Raw genomic sequence first — 26473 nt, forward strand, 5'->3', positions numbered from 1 at the left:
ATTAAGTGGTATTTCTTCACCCAGGGACTACCCCATACTGTGGAGCTTTATGCCAGGAAGGGGTTGAAGAAGACAGGCCATCTACAGAGAAAGCAGTTTCAAGTGATAAACCCAGATGATTGCCAAACAGAAGCCGTCATCTAGAAATTAAATTGGCACATGGGAGAAAGATGTCCCCCAGGGTGAGCATGGCTACTTCCTACTTAAGAACAGCCAGCATTGAAGCTAGCAAGAATTGTAGAGTTACCATGACTGACACCAAGGAACTTAAAAACTTTACAGGTTAAAAAGCACCTACACTCACAAAGTCAACTTCATGCAAATCCATAAAGGTAAGTGGTAATTGTGTTTTAAGCTTATTTAATTTAAAGATAGTTATAAACTTGAGGATCAACATACAAAGAATAAAACAGGAAAGCATGAAATTCTATGATCTTTATCTGTAAATGAATAATTACTTAAAATAAATAATGCAGTTCTTAACTTTCTTAATTATAAAGTAAAATTAGAAATATGTGAAATAGAAATAGTAGTGATATTTATAATAAAATTATTCACTTCAGGTAATTTTGAAAACTAGTACTGATGAAAATAGGGAAAAGTGAAAAAAAATATTTGGCTTCTCAGTTTTATTTATCAAAGTAGTAAGGCAAAAACAGCTGATGGGGCTAGAAGGTGGCAATAGGTGTAGTAGATTTGATGAGATAGGAAAACATAATATTTGTTTTGGAAAGTTACAGATCAAATATTAATAAAGTGTAATAGAAATTGTCAGACTGTGTTGACTGTCTGATACTGGAGGACTTTAACATCAACTAAAGTAAGATTGTGTGTGTGTGTGTGTGTGTGTGTGTGTGTGTGTGTGTGTTTAATTTCATTCATATGTTCCAACTATTTACATGTCCAGAGCAAATAATTGGGTTTAATCAAAGTTATATTTTATTAGGAAAAATTATGAAGGGGAAATAGAAAAAGAGAATTGTATTTGGTTACAATTGTGGGTGAATGAGCCATATTTCTTGACTGAGTTAAAGGTTTATTTATATTTAGCATACATTGCATACACTGTATAAGAGATGGTAATAGGGAAAGTTATTTAACAGGATGATAGAATTGTTTTTTATACTTAGCATAAGTGATAGGTGTGGTACATAAAGTAGAACATTAATATTGGATATATTTATTCCCTAACTTAAAAAGGTTTGTTTTAAGAAAGTTGATTCTCATTGATTATATAATTGGGAAGACTTAAAGCTCATTTTGAATAAGAATAAAGAAAAACTGTAAGAGAAAAGCTTTACACTGAAAGAAGATGGAATAAGTCAATCAATACAGAATAAAAATGATGAACCCAGACAAAAACAATGGAAAAAGCCTGCATCATAATTCCACTCTTAATAGAGGTGCAATGATTAGATATTATTATTGTACAGTAATAATGCACACTTCTCATTTTCTTTTGATATCATTCTACTTAAGTATAAAATATATTAGGATTTTATTTCTTGGATTTATTTTAACTGCACATCAGTTCATTTTCAAAGTTTCAAATATAATTTCTTAGAAATAGAAGAAGGTAATGATGGAAATAATTTTAGAGATTATAGAAATACTTTCATGCATTTAATCCAATTAATAGAAGAAGAAGATGTGGTTCAAGAACAGAAATGAATTAACCATCTTGAATTTACCATATTTGCAGATGGAGAACAGATTAAAAACAGAAAACTCAAATTTCACTGCAATGACGGAATTTGTTCTTTTGGGGTTTTCTGACATTCCCAATAGCCAATGGATTCTTTTTGGGATATTTTTAGTCATCTATCTGACTATCCTCATATGCAATAGCATCATAATACTGATAACAAAAATTGACCCTGCTCTCCAGACCCCCATGTATTTTTTCCTCAGCAATTTTTCCTTTCTAGAAATCTGTTATGTAACAGTCACTATCCCAAGAATGCTCATGGATCTTTTGACCCAGAAAGGAAACATTTCTTTGCTTGCTTGTGCTACACAGATGTGTTTTGTCCTGATGTTCGGAGGCTCAGAGTGTCTCCTTCTGACCGTGATGGCCTATGACCGCTACGTGGCCATTTGTAACGCTCTGCACTATCCTCTAATCATGAACCACAAGGTCTGTGTCCAGCTGGTGACCGCCTCCTGGGTCAGTGGAGTTCCAGTCGTGTTTGGCCAAACATGGCAGATTTTTTCTCTGCCCTTTTGTGGGTCTAACACAATTAATCATTTCTTCTGCGACATCCCCCCAGTACTCAAGCTAGCTTGTGGGGACACATTTGTGAATGAGATAGCGGTCTATGTAGTTGCGGTGATATTTATCATGGTTCCATTTCTGTTGATTGTTGTCTCCTATGGCAAAATTATTTCCAGCATTCTGAAATTGTCTTCAGCCAGAGGGAGGGCTAAAGCCTTCTCCACTTGTTCATCTCACCTGATTGTTGTGGTCTTATTCTATGGAACAGCTACTATCACTTATTTACAACCCAAACCAAATCAGTATGAAGGAATTGGGAAACTGATCTCCCTTTTCTACACTGTTTTGATCCCAACATTGAACCCCATTATATATACTCTGAGGAACAAAGACATCATGATGGCACTGAAAAAACTAGCAACTACGTTATTACGATGACTCAAAGACTTGAACTTGCTAACAGGTTTGTTTATGTGCTTATCACATAGGTACAACAGGGGAAAAAATCTAGTTTCATTCCTATGTTGTTTTCAGAAATTTCTGCACTTTTTAAAAAATTTGTATTTATTGTTGAGAGTATTACAGATGTTCCCCCATTTCTCCCCCTTTGCCCTTTCCACCCATTTTTAAGTAATGATCATTGATATCATCATAGCGACCTCACATTATGTTAAGGGGCCTTAGTTTCATAGAGTTAAGTAAAGGGCTTCTGTGTAATCAGAGCACAACTTATCTCAATTGTAACAATCTAATTTGAAGATTCATCTTTCCTCTCACTATGATCTAGTAAGAGATTGTCTGAGCAATACAATGATACTTAACTGAGTGTGTTATACAACCAGAGATTAGAGTCATGTTCTGTGATATATTTCCTTTAACCTTCCCATTCCTTCAGATATATTTACTGACCTCCACTGTATTATGATTATATTTGGCCAATGAAGAAAAACCAGCAGTAGCTGAGATGGTGGAAGAAGGGAATCCTAGTGGTTTTTTTGCATTTTTTTCTTGTTTCTATCTCCTGTCACTGCCCATGGTGCTTTAAGACTGCAAACCCTGAGGGTGTCCCCTTTCTTATCCCAGCACTAACTGTCTCTGATAACATCATCCCTTCCCTTGCAACTTCAAGTTTTGCTTCAGAAATATCTACTTAGTATTAGAAGTATCTGAAATTTTTACTCTAAACTATCCATATCAATGTGAATTGGGTTGAATATAGGAATATGTGTGTGTGTGTGTGTGTGTGTGTGTTTCCATCCAGAACTTGAAAATGTGGCCTTATTTGGAAAAAATAAAAGGCCTTTGCAGTTGTATCAAATTAAGGAAATAAGATCATCCTGACTTAAGGTGGACACTAAATCTCTGACCAGTGTCCTTATGAGACAGAAATGCATAGAAAGTTTAGAAAACAGATGGAGACACAGAGGACACCATGTGAAGACAGAGGCAGAGATTGGAGGGATGCACCCAAGAACCATGCAGCCAAGGTCAAGAGCCACCAAACGCTGGAAAAAACAAGGAAAGATTCTTCCTTAAAGCCTTCGGAGGGAGTGAGAACCTGCCAACACTGCGATTTGGGACTCTGAATTCTAGAACTGTGAGAGACCTAATTTTTGTTGTGTTAAGCCACTCACACTGTAGTAATTTGTTACAGTAAATCAAAGAAAGTAATACGCCACATAAATAGTCTTTTCATTAAAATGCTTTTATGTGAATCATCTGGAATTATTGATTTCTGTATCATTTGGGGGCAATAATTTGGTGGTTTGTTTTTTTTCTTTTGAAAGTAAAATCAAAAGTTATCCTTTTAATTAAAAAAAAAATGCATCAAAGTAACCTCAAGTGGTAGAAATAATATTTGCCCAAGAATGAGTAATACATGTGTTTGTTCAAGAATGCTTATTAAAGGTTTTTTATAGTGCAAAAGCAAGCTGGAAACGAAGGGAAGGCCCTCTCAGCTGGAACCCCCTAACACACTGGAAAACATCTGCAGCAGCAACTCTGCAGAGCTTTTCAACACAGTGGGTCAGATCCACTTCTCTGAAGACATCCCAAGCTTTGCTGACATGTGAGAAAGAATGCACATGTATGTAGGTAATAGCTCTATGTTTACAAAACAAAGAAGGATCGCATTCCATAATATCATGTAGCATTTTGCATGTACTTGTCAGTAGTGGGTGTGTATTCAGATAAGCAGTATCTGGGAGGATGTGGACGAGAAGAAAATATTGTCTTTCTCACAGTGGTAGAATTTCAAACAATTTCTGATTTAATTATTATGTTTTTATTTAGATTTTGGACTTGTTACAAAGAAATTATAATACGTAAAACAAAAAATAACTTTCTTATTGTTCTAATGATATATAACATTATATTGGTTTCAGGTGTACAAGATAATGAGTTGATGTTTGTCTATATTGTGAAATGATCACCACAATAAATCTGCTTAATATCCGTTGCCATATATAGTTACGAAACATTATTTTCTTATGATGAGGACTTTTAAGATCTACTCACCTAGCAACGTTCAAATATGCAATACAGTATTATTAACTATAGTCACCTAGGTCACATCCTATGACTTATTTTTCTTATAACTCCAAGTTTCTATCTTTTGCCCGCCTTCATCCATTTTGCCCACCCCACAACCCTGCCTCTGGCAACCACCAACTGCTCTGTTCACTGTTTTTCAGAAAATATTGGTTTGCCCTAGCCAGTTTGGCTCAATGGATAGAGCATCGGCTTGCGGACTGAAGGGTTCCAGGTTGGATTCTGGTCAAGGCACATGCCTGGGTTTCAGGGTTGATCCCCAATAGGGGGCATGAAGGAGGTAGCCTATCAATGAGTCTCTCTCATCATTGATGTTTCTATCTCTCACTCCCTCTCCCTTCCTTTCTGAAATCAATAAAAATATATTTTAAAAAGAAAAAGAAAATATTGACTTCTTCATAGTGGCAAGATTTCAAATAATTTCTGATTTATTTATTATTATATTTTGATTTATTGTTTGGATCCATTACAAAGAGAATGTAACTCAAAAAATAATTTTTTATTCAGTAAATAAAAACTACATAACAAATAAAAAAGCAGCTATTGCTAAATATGAAAGAAAAAGGATGAATTATGTCACTCTGATTTTTGTATTGATATTTTTGTTTATTTTAGAACACTGTAGAACTCTGAAAATCAAGATTCAACATACTCACCATGTAAAGAAGATAGATTTAAGCTCATAATTTGCACTCCAATCAAAGCTGAAAATTTGGATTTCTCACCTTCATTATGATACAGAAAATTGAAATGGAACTGATACTAAAACACTTTGGAGATCATAGATTCCTACATAAGTACAGCATGTTTGTGTTAATAATTAATCAGGTAAATAACTGAAACTAATTTGGACCAAATCCCTTTTAATAAGAAAAGATCCTGGTTTATCATCATTTATATCTGTTTCTATGACTTACTATAGAAAAAAATATATATATATTCTACATTCAAGATTAATTCTATGATTTTTTCACTAAAAATATTTTTAGAAGTTATTTTCTTCTTAAGAATAGTAGGCATAAAATAGAATACAAACATGGGATTTCTCATTTCTTTGTCATCTTTATTTTTACTCTTTGTACTTTTATTTGCTTTAAAGCATACTCTTTTTTTGCTCTAACCTCTATTTTCCAAACCACCTTATTCTTTTTTGGGGGAGATGGGTTTCTGTTAACCTTAAAAATAAAAAGCCAAAGTGAGAGGTAGCAGCATTTATTTCAGATTAAAGAAAATAGCTACTTGGGTAGCAGAGATTAAGACAGAAACCGAAATGGTGTTTGGGGTTCTGAGATAGAGGCAAGGGTTATTTATGTAAAAGGGAAGGGAAACAATTACATGAATAGAAGGAATTTCTGTTGATGCTAATAAGCCAAGGAAGAAATTTCTATAGGTGCAACCAAACTGCACCTATAGAAATTCAGAGTTTGGACTTGTTACAAAGAAATTATTATATGTAAAACACACAAAAAAACTTTTTATTTTTCTAATTGAGGTATAATTGGTATATAACAAATTAAAAACAATCTTAGAATTAGCACTGCCATGTATGAGATAATTTCTGATCAGACCAAAGCTGAAATAGGGAGGGGGGACAGATAATGCATTCAAATCAGTGACTAATGCATGTTTAATACAAATTAAGGGAGCCATTTTCTTAAGGCCATCATGACATCCTTATTCCTCAGAATATATATCATTAGCTATACATGGTAGTGCTACTTCTAAGATTGTCTTAAATTTTCAGTCTGTAGTAAGAATGTCTGCTTCCCTGTTAGCTCTTTTTATTCCACATATTACAATCTATAGCAGAAACATTTAGATCAGTTGGAATACAATATTGCTTTGATCCAGTTTAAAAGTTATTTTGCCCAGTCAAACATTCCAAAGGTTTGAGGACTAAGTCATATCAGGCAATTCCTCTGGGATGGCAATACTGACTCTATTTTGAAGTAGCGCTATCTATATTAGTTTTCACAGTTCTAAATATCTTAAAAAGGGAACTAAAAACTTTAAGACAATACTTCAGTATTTGACTTTTGGGGAGCAACTGTCTAATCATTATATTTTCCTAGAGGCCCGGTGCACAAAATTCATGCACTCGGGGTTGGGGGGGGGCGGTCCCTCAGCCTGGCCTGCACCCTCTCGTAGTCCGGGAGTCTTCGAGGGATGTCCGACTGATGGCTTAGGCCCGCTCCGCACCACCACCGCTGCGTTCACCAGCTGTCAGCCCAGCTTCTGGCTAAACAGTGCTCTCCCTGTGGGAGCACACTGGCCAACAGAGGGCAGCTCCTGCATTAAGTGTCTGCCCCTGGTGGTCAGTGTGCATCATAGCGACTGGTCATTCCACAGTTTGGTCGATATGCATGTTAGCCTTTTATTATATAGTATAATAATTTATACTAAATTTGGATTTTTTTTTTATTTGTCATCTCAGATAAATATATATATATATATATGTATGTATATATATATATATATATATACATATATATATATATATATATATATATATATATATATAATTAAAATGAGAACAACTAACCATATCAGGTTATATGAACTAGACAACATTCATTAAATAATATTATCTATGCAATTTATTTCATAAGTTCAGTATTAATTAACCACTTTTAGTTCAAAATATATTTATCAACTATCTATTGCATGATGGTATTGGGTGAATGAAAGATCTTGAAACATAATGTCTAGTGATAATTTTATTTATTTGATTTTGATAGATAAATGAAATAGGAATAAAATGTCAGGGCAAAGTGCATGCAGAGTCAGGAAGAGCCATAGCAGTATTAGAGTTAAGGAATGACACACAATGTACTTGCAAAAAGTTATATATAAGAGTTGTATTACCAAAAGGTAAAATTCAAAATTTTATGGTGAGCACTCCATTGGGAATTATAGCAGATCTAAATGTTTCTGCTGTAGATTGTAATATGTGGAATAAAACATGAGTAAAAAGACTGGGCTCTGTCCACAAACAAAAATAGAAATGTATGCTTTTAGAACCCTTCAATTCCATTAAAATGCAAATCTACTATATATTTTATTGTATTGCTATGTTTAGATTTAGTATATGTTCACCATCAGATTCAGTTTTTTTCTTTAATATTATGATATAAAATGCTGGAATTTGAACACAATATATATATATATAAATTCCTCAATCTTCTCTAGTCAATAAAAAAAATCAAAAGGATAAATGATTAATTTCACTATTTTTACAGATGGAACACTGCAAAATACCATCCAGAAGCGAATTTCACTTCAATGATGGAGTTTGTTCTTTGGGGATTTTATTGTGTTCCCAATCACTGAATGTTTCTTTTTATGACATTTTTCTTGTTTATGTGATACTACTCGTGGGGAAAGGCATTATTATTCTCATAACCAGAGATGATCAGGCTTTCCAAACCCCCATGTATTTTTTCCTCAGTAATATTTTCTTCCTGGAAATCTGTTATGTCTCTGTCACTCTTTCCAGAATATTCATAAATCTTTGGACTCAGAAAAATATCCTTTTTTTCTTTGCCTGTATTACAAAAGTATGTTTTATCTTTATGCTTGGAAACACAGAATGCTTTCTCCTGACAGTAATGGTCTGTGATCTCCATGTGGCCATTTGTCACATTCTGCTCATGGTTATGAACCATGAGCTCTGTATCTGGCTGATGATAACTGGCTGTTGGATGAGTGGAATTCCAGTCACATTAGGGCAGACATGCCATATTTTCTCTCTGCCATTTAGTGGATCTAACCAAACTAATCACTTCTGTGACATCCTCCCAATGCTCAAGCTGGCCCATGGGAACACTTTTCTGAATGAGATGCTGGTCTTGACAGTTGCTGTGCTGTTGATGATGATCCCCTTTTTGTTGACACTTGGCTCCTCCAGTAAAATCATCTCTACCACCATGAAGTCGCCAACGCTTTCTCCTCTTGCTCATTTCACAACATAGTTGTGGCTCTATTCTGTGCATCTGGAATCATTACATATTTATAAACCGAATCCAAACACTCTTCCAGAACAAATTTATCTCTCTTTTCTACATATTGTTACCCTGATGTTTAACCCCCAGATATACATTCTGAGGAATAAGGATGTCATGATGGCACTGAGAAAATGTCTCTCTTAATTTTATTAAACACACATTAACCACTGATTTGAATATCTGCCCCCCCACTCTATTTTGGCTTTCATCCAATCCAGTGGTCGGTAAACTCATTAGTCAACAGAGCCAAATATCAACAGTACAACGATTGAAATTTCTTTTGAGAGCCAAATTTTTTAAACTTAAACTTCTTCTAACGCCACTTCTTCAAAATAGACTCGCCCAGGCCGTGGTATTTTGTGGAAGAGCCACAGTAAAGGCGCCAAAGAGCCGCATGTGGCTCGTGAGCCGTGGTTTGCCGACCACTAGTCTAATCAGAAGTTATCTTGTGTTTTTCTTTTCTGCTTACTCATTCTTTTTTTTTTTTAAATATATTTTATTGATTTTTTACAGAGAGGAAGAGAGAGGGATAGAGAGTTAGAAACATCGATGAGAGAGAAACATCAATCAGCTGCCTCCTGCACACCTCCCACTGGGGATGTGCCCGCAACCAAGTTACGTGCCCTTGACCGGAATCGAACCCGGGACCCCTCAGTCCACAGGCTGACGCTCAATCCACTGAGCCAAACCGGTTTTGGCTGCTTACTCATTCTTGAACTTGCCATTTGTGGCTGGACTTTTTGATATTAGAGTTATATCCTAACTGATTGTATTTCCAATAAAAAAACTAATATTTTAGAAAATCGTATATTTAGTGGACTAGTCTCTGTCAGCACAAATTCACTGCTGATTTGACACTGTTCACGGAAAATATATAGTATCTTTTATCTAGTAATACATGTCCCAATATTTTTCCCTAAAAACCATAGTGTACAGTTTAGTTCCTCTCTCCATTTATTGTTATTGATTACTTTAAAAAGATATCAGTTAGTAAAGAGTACTGTGTATGGAAAGCCTATAGAGAATATTTGTTGAATGACTATAGGACACTTGAATATGTAAAAGTTTTCAGTGTAGAAAAGATGGTATTTTAATAAACTACATTAATTTAAATGAGTATAATGTATTTTAAAAAAGAACATGACCTTTACTTGACATAACTTAGGAAAAAAATCCTGATAATTTGTAAACCTAAATATGAAATGCAGCATGACTCTTTTCAAGGGTTATGTATATGATCTTCATGACCTTGGCTGTGAAAAAAATCATTTAAATAGGAGTAGTAGCCATAGTGAAAAACAGTGATACGTTGAACAGAATTGATGATGAAGTACTCCTTATCCAAGGAAGCCATTCAGAGTGAACTTTTCAATGCACTGGGACTGTGACATATGGACCAGGAGTACATATAAAGAAGTACTCCAAGTTCAAAACACAGAAAACTCAGGAGGAAAATTGAAAGGAAACATGATGAGGGATTTTACAGAAAATAAAGGATAATCCAAATGACCAGGAAAATAGAAATAGCTCATTAGTAAACAGTAAAAGTCAATTTAAAACCAAATGAGATCTATGACACACTCCTCAGAAAAAGAAAAAATTGTAAGTGAATAAATGAAGACTAACCATACTGCAGGTGTAAAGGATATGGAGCAATGGGACCTCTCATGAGTGCAGGCATGTGGATTGGGACATCACTCTAGCAGACAACCTGCTCTCATCTGGAGAAACTATTTTAAATTTTATTTTAGTCTACCTTTTAATGAAATATATTGGGGTGATATTTGTTAATAAGATTATATAGTTTTCAAGTGCACAATTCTACGGTACGCCATTGTGCACCCACCAACCAAAGTCAAATCTTTTGTCACCATTTATTTGACCCCCTTTACCCTTTACTTCGAACTCCCCACCTCCTTCCCTCTGGTGACCACCATACTGTTGTCTGTGTCTATGAGGTTGTTTGTTTGTCGTGTTTGTTCATTTGCTGTTTTCAGTTTTACCTTGCATATGTGAGTGATATCATATGGTTCATGACTTTTTCTGTCTGACTTATTTCACTAAGCATGATATTCTCAAGACCCATCCATGTTGTTGCAAATGCCACTATTTCAACTTTTTCTGATGTCTGAGTAGCATTCCTCTGAGAATCTTACTCCCAGGCATGTACTAGCAAAAATACATACATATGTGTGTAAGGCACACATCTGAGAATTTTTATCTTTACATCATTTTATAATGTTAAATCTTTTTCAAATTAGTATGGAAAATTATTTTGACAACATCATACAGGGGAGAACCAGACAGTAATAAAAGTTAATAAATCATAATTACATACAACATAAATCAAGTATATTGTTGAGAAAAACAAGCCATAATCTTACTGTATATATTCCTTTAGTTAAGGTTAAAAGACAGTATTTAGAATGCCCATTACATATATTTTCCTCTCTTTTCTAAATGTTATTTAACATATATTTATAATGAACCATAATCTAATACTCTTTATTTTTATGCCACATTTCTATTTTTCCTGAAACTAATTCAGAAAAATGAGTTGCCTTTTACCTCAAAAAATAATCAGCAACAAAAATGTATTCCAAAGTGGCAATAGTACTGATTTGTTTTGGATAAATGAATCAAGCATATGTAAGAACTTACTGAAAACCAAGCCACATATATTTTCCAAGATTTAAAACAAATAAAGAAATAACGTCCACATTTGTTTATGATTCATTGAGTCATAGCAAGCCAGTCTTCCTGTTGAAAGCACTAGAAAATTTTGCATAAATTATAAAACTCATATTTTAGAGGCATCATAGAGCTCTGGGAGAAAAATGAATACATGACAATATCAAAATTAAGGTCAATTAAGCCAGTAAGAGATAACCCACATGATTATTTTTACTTAGTTGGTTTACAATCTTTTGCAATTACAAACTTGTTGCAATACTATGTTACTGCATAACTTTATATGCATGCATGTTTTATTGATTGCATCAAAAATAAACACAATTGGTCAATGGTGCCTGCTTCATTTTTTTAATACATAATGCATAGGAAATATCTCAGATTTTTTAAACTAATCAGTGGTCGGCAAACTGCGGCTCGCGAGCCACATGCGGCTCTTTGGCCCCTTGATTGTGGTTCTTCCACAAAATACCATGGCCTGGGCGAGTCTATTTTGAAGAAGTGGCGTTAGAAGAAGTTTAAGTTTAAAAAAATTGGCTCTCAAAAGAAATTTCAATCGTTGTACTGTTGATATTTGGCTCTGTTGACTAATGAGTTTGCCAACCACTGAACTAAGTCATTGTTCAGATTAAAATATAAAATTTTACAAATAAAGTTTAGTATCTGTATATATGTTTAAGGGATTATTTTCCTATCTTTTCTGTGAAATATTTCATTTGTTTAGTTCGTTTTTCTATTTATAGTTTGGACTGTTCCTCAGTATTTAAGAATAAGCCAAGAGCACTTTACCTGAGATATCATTTGTAATTATTTTTTCCATTATATCAATTTTATTTGACTTTATTTTGGAGAGTTTGTGCCTTTTTATCATGCAGAATTATTTATTATTACATAGGAAGCTTTTTTTTCCAACTTATGTGTCCTTTATTCTAAATTTTGAGTTATAGTTAAACCTTCCTTACTCCAAAATTATAAAATCCTTATTTTTTTCTTAGAATACTTTTATCATTTCACTCTCTAAAACCTTTAAGCTTGTGTATTATTTGGAGTTTTTCTTGCTATAATATAGAGTATTAAGAAAATATAAGGTTTATTATTTTTCCCACTAAGGCTGCTAACTTGTCCCAGTAGCATTTATTCTTTTTATGTCCATAATTTGCCAATTTGGTAAGCTCTCTTCATTAAGTAAATTCTCCCTTGTATTTGAGCCATTTTCTGGAATTTATACTCTGTGGCATCAGAAGATCTTTCTACCCATGCATGAGATTATTCTGTGCTCATTATTAGGCTCAGAACTCCATTTCAGCTGAGCTGCTTGTTAGATGTGCATCTGCAGTAGCTCAGCCCTGGCTGCCTCTGGCCCCTTTGCTGTGCTGTGTCCCCATCTCGTTCCCATGAGGCCTCTCATCACCTTCCTCTCTGTTTCCATGAGGACAAATGGCTCCCGCTACTTTGTAATAAACTTTCCTAGTCACTTTCCAGCATCACGTGACTATAGGAGTTCCTTATCTTGTAAATGTTTTCTCTTCATAAGCATAAACCCTTAGAAGTCACTATTTACTAAATAATAGGAAGCAACAGCCTATGTTTGTTATAAGAAAGTGATTCCAACTCAAGATCTTAAACAATATAAGTGTTGAAAAAAATCTGTCTTTCCCAGAATTGAAGCCTGTTTTCTTGGCATCTTTTCTATTACCTCAGCTGGACTTGTGCCACATTCTTATTTTATTAGAAGTAAAGTTTGAAAGTATAATTGAAAATTTATATGTGTTAGGTGGAAGAGATCCCTGGGGTAGAGATGACTACTTTTATTTAAAGAGCACCTTTGATTTATAAAGAACAGAATATTTTAAAGGTGGCTTCAATATCTTTGATGAAACAAGTATTTCACCTACATTAATTTAAATATTTAAACCCTATATAGTGAGAAAAATCAGCAACATCCAAAGTAAGAAAGGTAAATATGAACTACTTTATAAGATATTAAGCTTTAGTTAATATTTCTTAATTTAAAGTTAATATTTAACATTTAGTAGGAAATGTGTCTGTTTCAAAGCAACTCTTACATATTCTAATTTTATTAAATTTTACAATGAAATGATGATGTTAAATCACTTTGAAATACTGTAAACTGTAGTATTGAAGAATATTTTCTAGGTACAGGTAATATTATAAAATACTTCATTTTGAGCCAACATGTAACAAGTAAGTATAATATTTATGTATTCAACTTCATATACTAATAGGAGATTTCAATTAAAACAGTCCATGAATAAAGTACAACCATTAGGAAAGCTTAAAAAATTATTTTAAAGAAAAAAGTAAAATTAAGGACTTTAATATAGTAGAAATGTTTAAGTTCTATATGATGTTTTATTAATTTCAAGGTTTAATTTGAAATTTTATATAAAATATATAAATATATTTGAAGCTTGGTTAGCTCTTTATAGCTAACAAATTATAATATTGTATATATTTTCTTAATTATTTGGATTTACTCAAGGAATGGAGACTGGCATTTAAAATAAAATGATTAAACATTAAATTTTATTTTCCTTGATTAATAAGTACTTAAACATTTACAAGAAAATAGAGAAATATAGATAATTTTGTTAAAGCACAAAAGTAGATCTCTGCTTTTTCAACCTTGCTCCCCTCTCGAGAAAAACATAAACAAATCTGACATATTTCATGAAATAGATTTATGATTTCATCACCAAAATTGGGTTTGTACAGTTAGAAACTGCATATATATTTTAGCACCAGAAATCACTTTATTCAAATAAAGGTTAAATTATTTTATTAAATGCTGCCATTCATAAATGCAATACATAAAAATTGGAATTTTATTACATTGTATATTTATCCTTTTCTCCGTTTAAGAATAATGATTTCACTTAAACAGTTTTTGATGCTTTACTCAGTTTGGGAATGAGGCATTTTCTAAGACCTATATTGTTCCCAGGTAGAAAATAGTCACAGCCCTTGCCTCCAGATCACTAGTGATGGTAAAAGAAAAGTCATCAAAAGGAAGGAGCCGCCCTGACCGGTTTGGCTCAGTGGATAGAGCATCGGCCTGCGGACTGAGGGGTCCCAGGTTCGATTCCAGTCAAGGGCATGTACCTTGGTTGCGGGCACATCCCCAGTGGGAGGTGTGCAGGAGGCGGCTGATCGATGTTTCTCTCTCATCGATGTTTCTAACTCTTTATCCCTTTCCCTTCCTCTCTGTAAAAAATCAATAAAAAATATATTAAAAAAAAATAAAGGAAGGAGCCAAGTTGCAAGACTATGGGCTGGGTAGTGAGAGTGATCATGATATTAGGCCCACAGATTAGAGACAATAACATAAGCAAAAATATTGGCAGAGAATTAATCCAGTTTTCACTCTGATTGATAGCTTTAAGATCTTAATCTTTAAAATGAAAAAGATTTTAAACATGTGCTACAAAGAAAAAGTAAATTAGAGGGTATTTTTTCATGCAGGTTAGAAGAAAGAGTAAAATTTAATTCAAATGAGTTTGAAATAAGAATAATAATAGCTAGCATTTAGCAATGCTTTCATAAATGCCAGAACTTCTTCAAATTACTTTGGATATCTTAAATGCATTAACTCATATAACAATCTTGTGTTTATACATTAGTTAGCCAAGGGAAATTAAGCAACTTGCATAAGGCCACACAGCTAGCAGGTGGGAAGCTAGAACTAAAATCCTGTCCATCTTGGTAGGAATATTGTTTATTCATGACACTAAAGTTTCACTGTGTTTTGTGAACATGGTTCACCAAGACAGAGAAATGAAAGGCAGGGCTGGGACCAATCTTGAGTCAAGAGATGCTTGGGATACAATATCTTAAGGAGGAACACACGGTCAGGATTGTATAATACGGAATCAGCCAGCCCTGAAAATGAGTGCCTCTTAAATTTGTACCCGAGGGGTGTCACTCACCTTCCTTTATCGCTGTCCTGATGAAAGAAAAGAATGGAAAAGTAATCACCAAGTAACTCAATAACTCCACTAAGTACATTTTTTGCTAGGCAATATGTTATATAACACTGAGGACTAAAAATCTAAGAACATAATATCATATTCATAATTATAATTATAGGATAATAATTAAAATTGGTAGGCAATTTTACCAATATAATTTCATTTAATTATCACAAATAAAGAAGTGAACCGTATTAAACACTTGCTTTATTTAACACAGATTTAGGAATTAGGATTCAAACTGAAGTCCAATTAAACACACACACAAAAATTAAAATATAATAAAATAAAATAAAATAAAATAAGGCCCTGACTTGCAATCATAAAACCTTTGTGCAAATGATCAAAGTAGCCATCATTAGTCAGTTTCAATTATCTTTATCCCTAAAAAAAGTGAGAAATGATTACCTAAAGTGTTGTGTTTTAAGGAACAACAGAAATAGTGGAGGGGCACACAGGGTAAATATCACAGGCAACATAGTTCTCCCGCTGCCCACACACATGCACATTCCAGGCCATTCCTGTTTTCCCAGGGTTTCTCTCTTTACTGTTTCTATCTGTATCTCTGTTCCCAGGCAACTTTTCTAGAATAAAACTCTCTTATTTTCCTCACTCGGTATTCTACTAAAAAATGATTTGTTTTATACCACTATGTACAATAAAATATTCTCTCCTCTTTTTTAAACTACCTAATAATATGAACTGTACAATAAAGACATGTATGTTCAAGATAATCGAGTGATGTAAGGGAAAGAAGGGTTGCCACAAGCAGTTGAAAATGTATACAGAAGACAATTTTTGACATAGAGCTGGATTGTCAAGAACTGTAATTCATTAAAAGTTAGATCATATGGCAAAGCTATGGGTCTATCTTCAACAACTCCCAATTTTGCCAGTCTCTATGCAGAGCAGGACATAGTTTGGTTTATTCGGGGTTCTATTCAGAAAGTACAAACCATGATCTTAAAGGAAATTTCAAGAAATTTTACAGTGATAACCTATAGTATCTACACTGAGAGAATGGGAAATGTATCAATAGTCATATTCTTAAATTAAAAATAATTGCAGTGATCATGAAAACCAATCTCAACATCCACAAACAATTTAAAGAACAGGCACTGATCCATGAAGATAAAAATAAAAGCACACAGTAAATTTCCTCTTCCCACAGATGAAACACCAAGAAAAAACACCAGCAGAAAATCTAACTAAATTGATGGAATTTGTTCTCTTGGACTTTGCTGATGTTCCTCATCTCCAGTGGTTTCTATTTGGATTATTCTTAATCATCTATATCATTATCTTGATGGGAAATAGCACCATATTTCTAATTACAAAACTGGACCCTGCTCTCCAGACCCCCATGTATTTTTTCCTTGGTAATTTTTCCTTTTTGGAAATCTGCTATGTATCAGTTACACTCCCTAGAATGCTCACGAATCTTTGGACCCAACGAAGAACAATATCTTTAGTTGCTTGTGCTACACAAATGTGCTGGGTTCTTATTCTGGGAGCCACCGAGTGTTTCCTTCTGGCCGTGATGGCCTATGACCGCTACGTGGCCATTTGTAACCCTCTGCACTATCCTCTGGTTATAAGCCACAAGGTCTGTGCCCAGCTGGTGGTGGGCTCCTGGATCAGTGGAATTCCAGTCCAAATAGGGCAGACCGTCCAGATTTTCTCTCTGCCTTTTTGTGGTTCTAACCTCATCAACCACTTTTTCTGTGACATCCCCCCAATACTCAAGTTGGCCTGCGGGAACACCTTTGTAAATGAAATAATGGTCTACATAGTTGCAGTGTTGTTTGTCATGGTTCCATTTCTGTTGATACTACTCTCCTATGGCAAAATCATCTCTACAATTTTTAAATTGCCATCAGCCATGAGTCGGGGCAAAGCCTTCTCCACGTGCTCATCTCATCTTATAGTGGTGGCACTATTCTTTGGATCAGGTATCATCACATATTTAAGACCCATGACCCAAGACTCAGCAGGAACTGACAAAGTGCTGTCTCTTTTCTACACGATTGTGACTCCCTTATTTAACCCCATGATATACAGCCTAAGGAACAAGGATGTCATAATGGCACTGAGAAAACTGCTAGGTAAATAATTCCTGACATTAAAAAAATTAGTCCATTTACCTGAATTGATATCTTATAGATTTTTATTAATTTTAAACAGCTATTTATCTTAAACTCAATTTATTTACTTCCAAATTGGAAGTTACTTATAATGTTGAGATACTTTTATATCTTCAGTTCTATAGTTATGTATGTGTCTACTAGTACAAATAGCAAATCACTGTTTTGGGAGTTGTGTAATTTTATTGTGAAATGTTCATTCTCAATAAGAACTTCTGACAAGGATCAATGTAATAGACTCAAGTGTAATATAGTATTTCTTGTATCACATATTGGAAACCATATCACTCATTTTCATAGAGTTGTCATAGTCATTTTAAAAATTGGATTGGTAATGGAATATTAATTAAAATTTTATATATAGTTAGGCCAAGCAATGACTCTACAGAGAAATTATTTTTTAGAGCTATAAGCACCTTTCATTAGGAATGTAGTTTTATAAATGATGTTTGTATAAAGATACTAGTGAATGTTAGGCTATGTACTAGTATATATCAAATATTTTCATATAATACGATAAAACAACTATTGTTATTTAAATGTTTGCATATAAAAAGAAGAGCTCAGAAGAAGTCATGGGAATGTTCACGTTAATATTTTTAAATCTATTTTCCTAGAGATGATAGTTGGAATAGGAAAACTAGGGAAAAGGAAATAAATGTTTATAAAAGTAAGTATTTCCTATAAAAATATAGTAACTACTCCCTATCACACACATACTTTGTATGCCACATGTACACACACATTAGAAATGATCAATAAAAATATAATCATCAATGTTAACTATGGGAATCTCAGAGTAAATCATTCTATCATTTTTCTTTTGTTTTACTGAAATTTTGCAGTTTATTAGAATAAATCTGTGATATTTATGTAATCATACAAAGCAAACAATAAATTTACATTCATTGTGAATAAGGAAAATCCTAATGGTTAGTTGTGGTATTTCTCTATTTATATTATTTTCAAACTTTCATGCTTATCTAATGAATCCTTCATATAGGCAGACAACAGATCTCTGCAGTACCTGGACCTGAGACGCAGCACCAAGAACTGAGACATTCAAAGTTAAAAATAATGTGGTGAAGCTTGACGGGGGAGGGCTAGAGGTGGTCAATGGGGAAAAAAAGGGAACATATGTAACACTTTGAACAATAAAGAATTATTACCAAAAAAATGTTTTTTAAAAAACACTTAAAAAAAAAGAATGTGGTGAAGCTTGCAATGTTTTTCAAGCTTTTGTCCCATTTTTTAAAAATGTCAATTTTGTTCACATTTATATGGCTCTGACTCACTCCATGTAGGTAGGCAAGAGTAGTATTACTTTCTCTCTGGAAGAAAACAGCCAGATGATGTATGAAAATCCCTGATAATAAATCTAAGGAGCAAAGCAAGTAATTAATGAGTCACAAAGAATCTCAGATAATACAACTCTTAGAAACTATATAAATCTAAGAATAAAAGTGTAATAACAACAAAAAATTCCAAGAAAATTTCCCAGCAGAAATTGTGTAACCCTGAAGCTATTATAGGTGGAAAGTGCTGAGACAGAAACTGAGAAGGCCTTGCATTTGTCATTGTTCTTCCTGCCTATTATAGATAAAAATAATGTTTGAGAGAAAAGAAGTAACTGGCAAAAGAGAAAAACATTAAAAATATTAATATCTTGAATAGATGTGAATGAATAAATTTCTTTTTATAGAGAAGGGCAAATAAGAGCTATGTTCTTAGAGAAATGTTATTTTTTGCTAAATAAAGTTTCATACGGTAAAATTCAGTGGAGAATTTCAAAAATTATTTTGTCACTAAACTAGGCAACTAAGAAACATATCTAAATACTACATTCGGTGGTAATAATGTGGCAGAAATGCATATGTGTCACTAGTTTTTTAAACATAATGAATTGTGTAGCTATGTTCTTTTTGACACTCAATATTATTTTATATTAGTTTCAGGTGAACAGTATATTGGTTAGACATTTATATAATTTACAAAGTCCCCCAATAAGTGTAGTACCCTCCTGGCACCATATACAGTTACTATAATACTAGAGGCCCGGTGGACAAAATTCATGCATGGGTGGGGTCCCTAGGCCTGGCCAGCAATCAGGGCCAATCAGTTTTCCTGCCTCCCCCCAGCCCCCGCTCCTCCTTCCCTCGCCGCCCATGTCAGCCGCCACCACCCACCCCCAGTTCCTGCCGGTTAAGGGGAGGGGTCAACCACCACTGAGGTGGGCAGGCAGCGGGTGTATCAGGGCCTGCTGGTTGGGGGGGGGGGGAAAGGGGAGAGACCTGGCAGGTTGGCCACCAGCTCCGAGGAGGGAGCCGACCCTCAGTCACCATGGGAAAAGGGCCACATCAACCACCACCCAACCCCGGTTCCCCTTCCCAGCCCGGGGGCCCGGTCCCAATCAGGCGATCAGGGTCTGCTGGCCGGGGTGAGGGACTGAGAGTGTGGCCAGCAGGCCTATCAGTGATCAGGGCCTGTGGGCTATGGGCAGCTCCTGTGTTGAGCGTTTGCCCGCTGGTGGTCAGTGTGCATCATAGCTACTGGTCATTCCGGTCATTCTGTCGTAACAGTCACTTAGGCTTTTACCAGTGTATATCCTATCTAATAAAAGAGTAATATACAAATTAACCATCACTCTGCTACACCCACAAGCCACACCCACCAGCCACGCCCACCAGCCAATCAGGAGCGAAGATGCAAATAAACCCAACCAAGATGGCTACTGCCATAGAGAGCAGGAGGGAGGCTTGGGTTTCCCTGGCAATGGAGGAAGCCAAGCTTTCCGCCTGCCCTTGCTGGCCTAGGCCTCCACTCAGGCTACAAAGTTTCAATGATAGAAGATACATAAACCCAAACAGAAATGGTGGCAGCCATGGAGCTGGAAAGAGCAGGAGGCTAGGGTTGCCCCCGGCGATGGAGGAAGCCAAGCTTCTGCAGCCCTGGCCGGCCCAGGCCTTGCTTAAGGCTACAAAGTTTCAATTATAGAAGATACATAAATCCCCCCAAAAATGGCTGCTGCCATGGAGTAAGCAGAAGGCTTGGCTCCGCTCCAGGCTACAAAGTTTCAATTGTAGAAGATAAATAAACCCCAGATACCAGGGCCTCCACTTGGGTCGCTAGGGGGTGTGACCGGCCTGCAAAACACCACAGGCCCCTCACCCAGGCCGCCTCACACACCAAGGGAACCCCCACCCTGATCCGGGACACCCTTCAGGGTAAACCAGCTGGCCCCCACCAGTGCACCAGGCCTCTATCCTATCTAATAAAAGAGTAATATGCAGATTGACCATCACTCCAACACACAAGATAGCTGCCCCCATGTGGTCAAAGATCCTGCCCCCATGTGGACACAAGATGGCCACCACAAGATGGCCAGCAGGGGAGGGCAGTTGGGAGGGACCAGGTCTCCAAGAGAGGGTAGTTGTGGGCGATCAGGCCAGCAGGGGAAGGCAGTTAAGAGTGACCAAGCCGGCAGAGGAGGGAAGTTGGGGCGACCAGGCCTGCAGGGAAAGGCAGTTGGGAGGGACCCAGGCCTGCAGGGGAGAGCAGTTGTGGGGGGCAGGCCTGCAGGGGAGGGCAGTTAGGGGTGACCAGGCCTGCAGGGGAGGGAAGTTAGGGGTGACCAGGCCTGCAGGGGAGGGCAGTTAGGGGTGACCAGGCCTGCAGGGGAGGGCAGTTAGGGGCAAACAGGCTGGCAGGGGAGCAGTTAGGCATCAATCAGGCTGGCAGGGGAGTAGTTAGGGGGTGATCAGGCTGGCAGGCAGAAGCAGTTAGGGGCAATCAGGAAGGCAGGCAGGCCAGCAGTTGGGAGCCAGCAGTCCTGGATTGTGAGAGGGATGTCCAACTGCCCATTTAGGCCTGATCCGGGTGGGACCGGGCCTAAATAGGCAGTCGGACATCCCTCGAGGGGTCCCAGATTGGAGAGGGTGCAGGTTGGGCTGAGGGACACACCCCGACCCTGTGCACGAATTTCGTGCACCGGGCCTCTAGTCTATATATATATATATATATATATATATATATATATATATATATATATAGACTAGAGGCCCGGTGCACAAAATTGATGAATGGGGGGGAGGGGGTTCAGCCCGGCCTGCACCCTCTCCAATCAGGGACCCCTCAGGGTATGTCTGACAGGGATGGGGCCTATACCAGCAGTTGGACATCCCTCTCGCAATCTGGGACTGCTGGCTCCTAACCGCTTGCCTGCCTGCCTGCCTGATCGCCCCCTAACTGCCACCTTGCCAGCCTGGTCGCCCCACAACCACCCCCCTGCTGGCCTGGTTGCCCCACTACTATCCAGAAGGAAGTCAGACATCCAGAAAATGTCCGGTCACCCAGTCTAATTAGCATATTACCCTTTTATTAGTATAGATTATTGACTATATTCCCTATGCTGTCCTTTACTTGCCCGTGACTATTTCATAACCAGCAATTTGTACTTTTTACTTCTTTCATGTTTTACTGTGCAGCTACTTTCAATGCTTTGTAAATTACAAATATCTTTATTAGCAAGATAATATTTTGTTTCTAATTATTTTGAATTTCACATTTACTTACAGAGCTAAGGTGCCCTTGTAAAATGCCTTTGAGTGAGAACATTTCAGATAGCCAGGGAAGCCCAGGCAGGACAATGAGACTCCTCTGTTCTCTAGGGGGTTATTGTTCTGGGATTCTGGGTCACAATAGGGGGACGTATAGAAGTAGAGAAAACACCATAGGAGATGCTTGTTATAGTTATAATATCTCCATATTAACCCATGACTTTGGAAATTTCACCTGTAAACTAGGTACTAACTTGAGCATCAACATGGTAGGAGTGCAACTGAATCAGACTAAAGCCCAAGCAAAGATGGTGTCAATCCCAGAAGTATCAAGATAGCATCTAGCTAGCACATTACTTTCCCAAAAGACAATTGAAATGTATCTAAAATCAGACTTTATCTGCATCTGAGTTTCCATTTTCAGATCTAAGTCTAATATGTGAACTAAAGAGAACTAAAAAGAAGGGAGAAAATAGAAGGCTTTAGTGATTCTGACAATGTTCTGTTTTTTGGTCTGGGTCCTGGTCACTGGGGTATCTTTTTAACTAGTTGTATACTTACCACTTAAGCATTTTCTATATGTACATGGTGTACCATGACTCACCTAAAGAGGAGCTAAAGTGAAAAAGATTCACAATACTAATAGCAAGTTCCTATTTGAATGTCAAATAACTACAGCTGTCACTCACTGACAGAAGTCAGAATTGGTGTTCAACTTTGGAAAACTAGATGGCTGTCCCTAAAATTCCATTTTTAGTTTTGTGTCCAATAGAAATGAGAAAGTATGTATACCCAAAGATTATTAAAAAAATGATCAGTGTAGCATTATTTAGGATTTGACAAGAAATGTACAGTATGATTGTTCATTGGAATATGACACAGCAAAGAGAAAGAATAAAATAGTGTCATGTGCAACAGCCTGCAGGAATCTCATAAACATAATATTGAATAAAAGAATACAGCTATGACAGGATAAAAACAGAATGATTTTAATTCTGTATACTTTATAGAAACACAAAACTGTTTGTCATATTGGCATCGATTTGTGCTAGGGCTCACAGACAGTCTCTGAAAGGTTTGTGGTTTTCTGATTTTTGCTCAGGGTTTGGATGTGGGAACATTTTAATTTTCAAAAATTTACTTAATATATATATATATATATATATATAACTTTAAATGGTTTTCTGAAAACAAAGACTATTTACTATAATATTGTAGATAACTGCAGGATTTCATTATTAACTTTTAAATCTCTAACAGTTTCATATACACACGTTTTCAAAATATTCTTGTAAAATTAATAAAGCATGCAACTTCCATAGAATATTTCATTAAATGATTATCTTTTATTACCAGAAAGTACTACCTTGCTCATATGAGATGTGTTAGCAACCCACAGTCCCTGCTTTTCCTATTTCCTGCAACAGGAAGCCTTACAAAACCTGGTTGTCCTTGGTAGCATTGTCATGAACTGAACTTATATGATAATGGTCCATGTCTCAGGGGCAGGCAACCATTATTTGGAAGGAGAAGATTATAAGTAGACAGTTATCTATGCAGTAGTATATTTCGGGACACCAGTGATATCAGGAAGGCCATGTAGGTACAGGATATTTTTCTCACTTGTTTGTCTCTGATGCCTTAAATTCTACCTTAACTCTTCCCCCTCACCCATAGTTAAAGAAAGTCTTTCTATTAGAACACAAACCCATTGGGAAGGAATTGAAATTATCCAATTTTCAGGAATATATTGCTACCCAGGCTCCAAATTTAATGGGGACTGCGAGTTAGACTACATGTCCAGAGGGCTTCCATGTTTATAAAGGTAAAGCAGATCCTGCCTAAAGGAAGAGTAACCTGAGGAAATTGCCATCCCTGGAGAGGGAAGGGGGCCAAGGATGACCTCCGCCTCCACTAAATATACTCAAGAGAAGCAGAGACTAATAGCTAAGCTCTTGGGTCCCACGCATACAGCACTCTCTTGCATTTTCCTGGTGGAAATTATTTAGGTGGCTTTTTAAACCACCTAACATACTTTTTAAAGGGCTGTTATTTCTTTCTCAGTCACCCAGCCTGTAGAAAATAACCAATGATAAAACCTATAATTATATCCAGCTCTCATTCCTGAGAGACGACATGTTCAACACCCAGGGACAAGACACAGATATGGTAATATAACCCAGGTCATTGAGGAGACAGTGCTGAGCCCGTCTGCACACAGACCAGATGGAACAGAGAAGCTGGTGTTCTGAGACAGGTGCTGCCATTTGTTGTTGTTTTTCTAATTTATATTTTATATCTCTTTTGTTTTTTATCTTTATTGACTGAAAGCATGACATAAAACCTAAAGAGGGTGTGAAATATTACACAAACTTTTATTTTGATTACTTTTATTTTGATTGATTTATCAGTCTATTTTAAAGGCATATTCACAAAAGACGGGGAATACAATGAAATGCAAGTATGGATTATAGAAGTGGTAGGAATTTTTTAGTTTTAATCTCTTACCTGTAGTTTTTATATTTTTAAAAATATTTTCTTTTTTTAAGGAAAGCATATTTTTAAAAAAATACATTTTATTTATTTTTTTACAGAGAGGAAGTGAGAGGGATAGAGAGTTAGAAACATCGATGAGAAAGAAACATCAAACAGCTGCCTCCTGCACACTCCCTACTGGGTGTGTGCCCGCAACCAAGGTACATGCCCTTGACCGGAATCAAACCTGGGACCCTGGAGTCCTCAGGCCAGCACTCTATCCACTGAGCCAAACCAGTTAGGGTAGGAAAACATATTTTTTATTTTATTTTTTTAATATATTTTATTGATATTTTACAGAGAGGAAGGAAGAGGGATAGAGAGTTAGAAACATTGATGAGAGAGAAACATCAATCAGCTGCCTCCTGCACACCTCCTACTGGGGATGTGCCCGCAACCAAGGTACATGCCCTTGACCAGAATCGAATCTGGGACCCTTCAGTCCGCAGGCTGACGCTCCATCCACTGAGCCAAACCGGTTTCAGCCAGGAAAGCATATTTTTTTAAAGATGTGTCTACAGGGGCAGATATCGAAAGTTTATACCAAGGGTTTGGAGAACTGCACCTGATCACTAGATCATTATTCAGATTTTCCTGTTCTGTTCTTCTACCTTCAACTCCACTTTCATTGTATTCTCACAGAACAGGAGTGGTCATGTGTGACATTATATATAACATTATTGGTTGGATAAAATATAACAGTAGGATGTTGAATTCAGTTGGCCTCCCCATGATCAATTCTTTTAAAGCAACGAGAAGCATATTTCACAGATATTCAAGAAAATTAGGAATCCAAGAAAACAATAAGAAATACTTCAATTTTTAGAGAAATGGTGGCACAGTTCAGACATGATTTCTCTCTGAGGTTATCAGACTATGGACATATGAGGACTTTTATCAGGTATCTGACACATCTGTTCTGTTGGTAGATAGATCATGTGGACTTGAGTTGATTAGAGGAAAGTAACTCACATAGAAATACATCAGGCCTTCCTTATGTCTCTGTCACCCTTTCTACCAGCATGCCTATGATCAGGTCCCAAATATTCATTATAATCTCTGCTGAAAAGAAGCTGCCGAGCAAGCAAGGTTAGCCCTGACACATACCACTCTAAGGATCGCTCATGGAGACCCTGCCAGCATCTTCTCCAGCAACCACCATCCTCTCTGCTCCACTGGGTCCTGAATCACAGACCATCTCTATCCCTGTTCATTGAGACTGGAAAGGACATGGGACAATGTTATATTCAGAAGTCCACCATATCTCTGCCTACCCCGCAAGTAAATGATGAGGGGAAAATAAAGCAATATATTCATTATTTGTACCTCTCACTTAACTATGTTTATCTATTAAAGGATATAATAATACTGAAAAACAGCAACAATCTTGCCAGAAGTTGTGGATAACTGAACCAATTAATTTACAAACTATTGTCTCAACTATGAAAACATCAATTTCATAATCTATAACACAGGATTAACAAAAATTACCATAATACTATTTAATTTAGGTTAGTATGGAAATAGCATGATTAAACATAAAAGCGTGCCAAAAACTCGCTTTGAAGTGCTACAGAAATGTAAGAGATATAATCGTTACCATTTACTGATTTATGTTAGATTGCATATACTTCCAAAGACTCAGGTTTCCTCATGAAGTCCTAGCATTGTTTACTTCTTCTTCTAATTACTAAATAATAGAATCAGCCACTCAACCATTAAGATAGATGATGTTAACTCTCCACATCCATTTTGTTCCTCCACAGCCAGGGGTTTCCAGACCTGAGTG

General features: G+C 36.3%; 2 protein-coding genes across 2 annotated transcripts; both read left to right on the forward strand.

Annotated features, from left to right (window-relative positions):
- Positions 1-1702: 1702 nt before the first annotated feature.
- LOC308233760 (olfactory receptor 10AG1-like) lies at positions 1703-2653 on the forward strand (the record flags this gene model as incomplete). The annotated part of the gene is made up of 1 exon (XM_080640706.1): positions 1703-2653. One exon carries the CDS (start codon positions 1703-1705, stop codon positions 2651-2653), a length of 951 nt encoding a protein of 316 aa, XP_080496832.1.
- A 13955-nt stretch (positions 2654-16608) lies between these two features.
- LOC308258102 (olfactory receptor 10AG1-like) lies at positions 16609-17562 on the forward strand (the record flags this gene model as incomplete). The annotated part of the gene is made up of 1 exon (XM_080688357.1): positions 16609-17562. Exon 1 carries the CDS (start codon positions 16621-16623, stop codon positions 17560-17562), a length of 942 nt encoding a protein of 313 aa, XP_080544483.1. The 5' UTR covers positions 16609-16620.
- Positions 17563-26473: the final 8911 nt, after the last annotated feature.

The sequence above is a fragment of the Plecotus auritus genome, assembly GCF_963455305.1.
Source record: "Plecotus auritus genome assembly, chromosome: 9".
NCBI lineage: Eukaryota > Metazoa > Chordata > Mammalia > Chiroptera > Vespertilionidae > Plecotus > Plecotus auritus.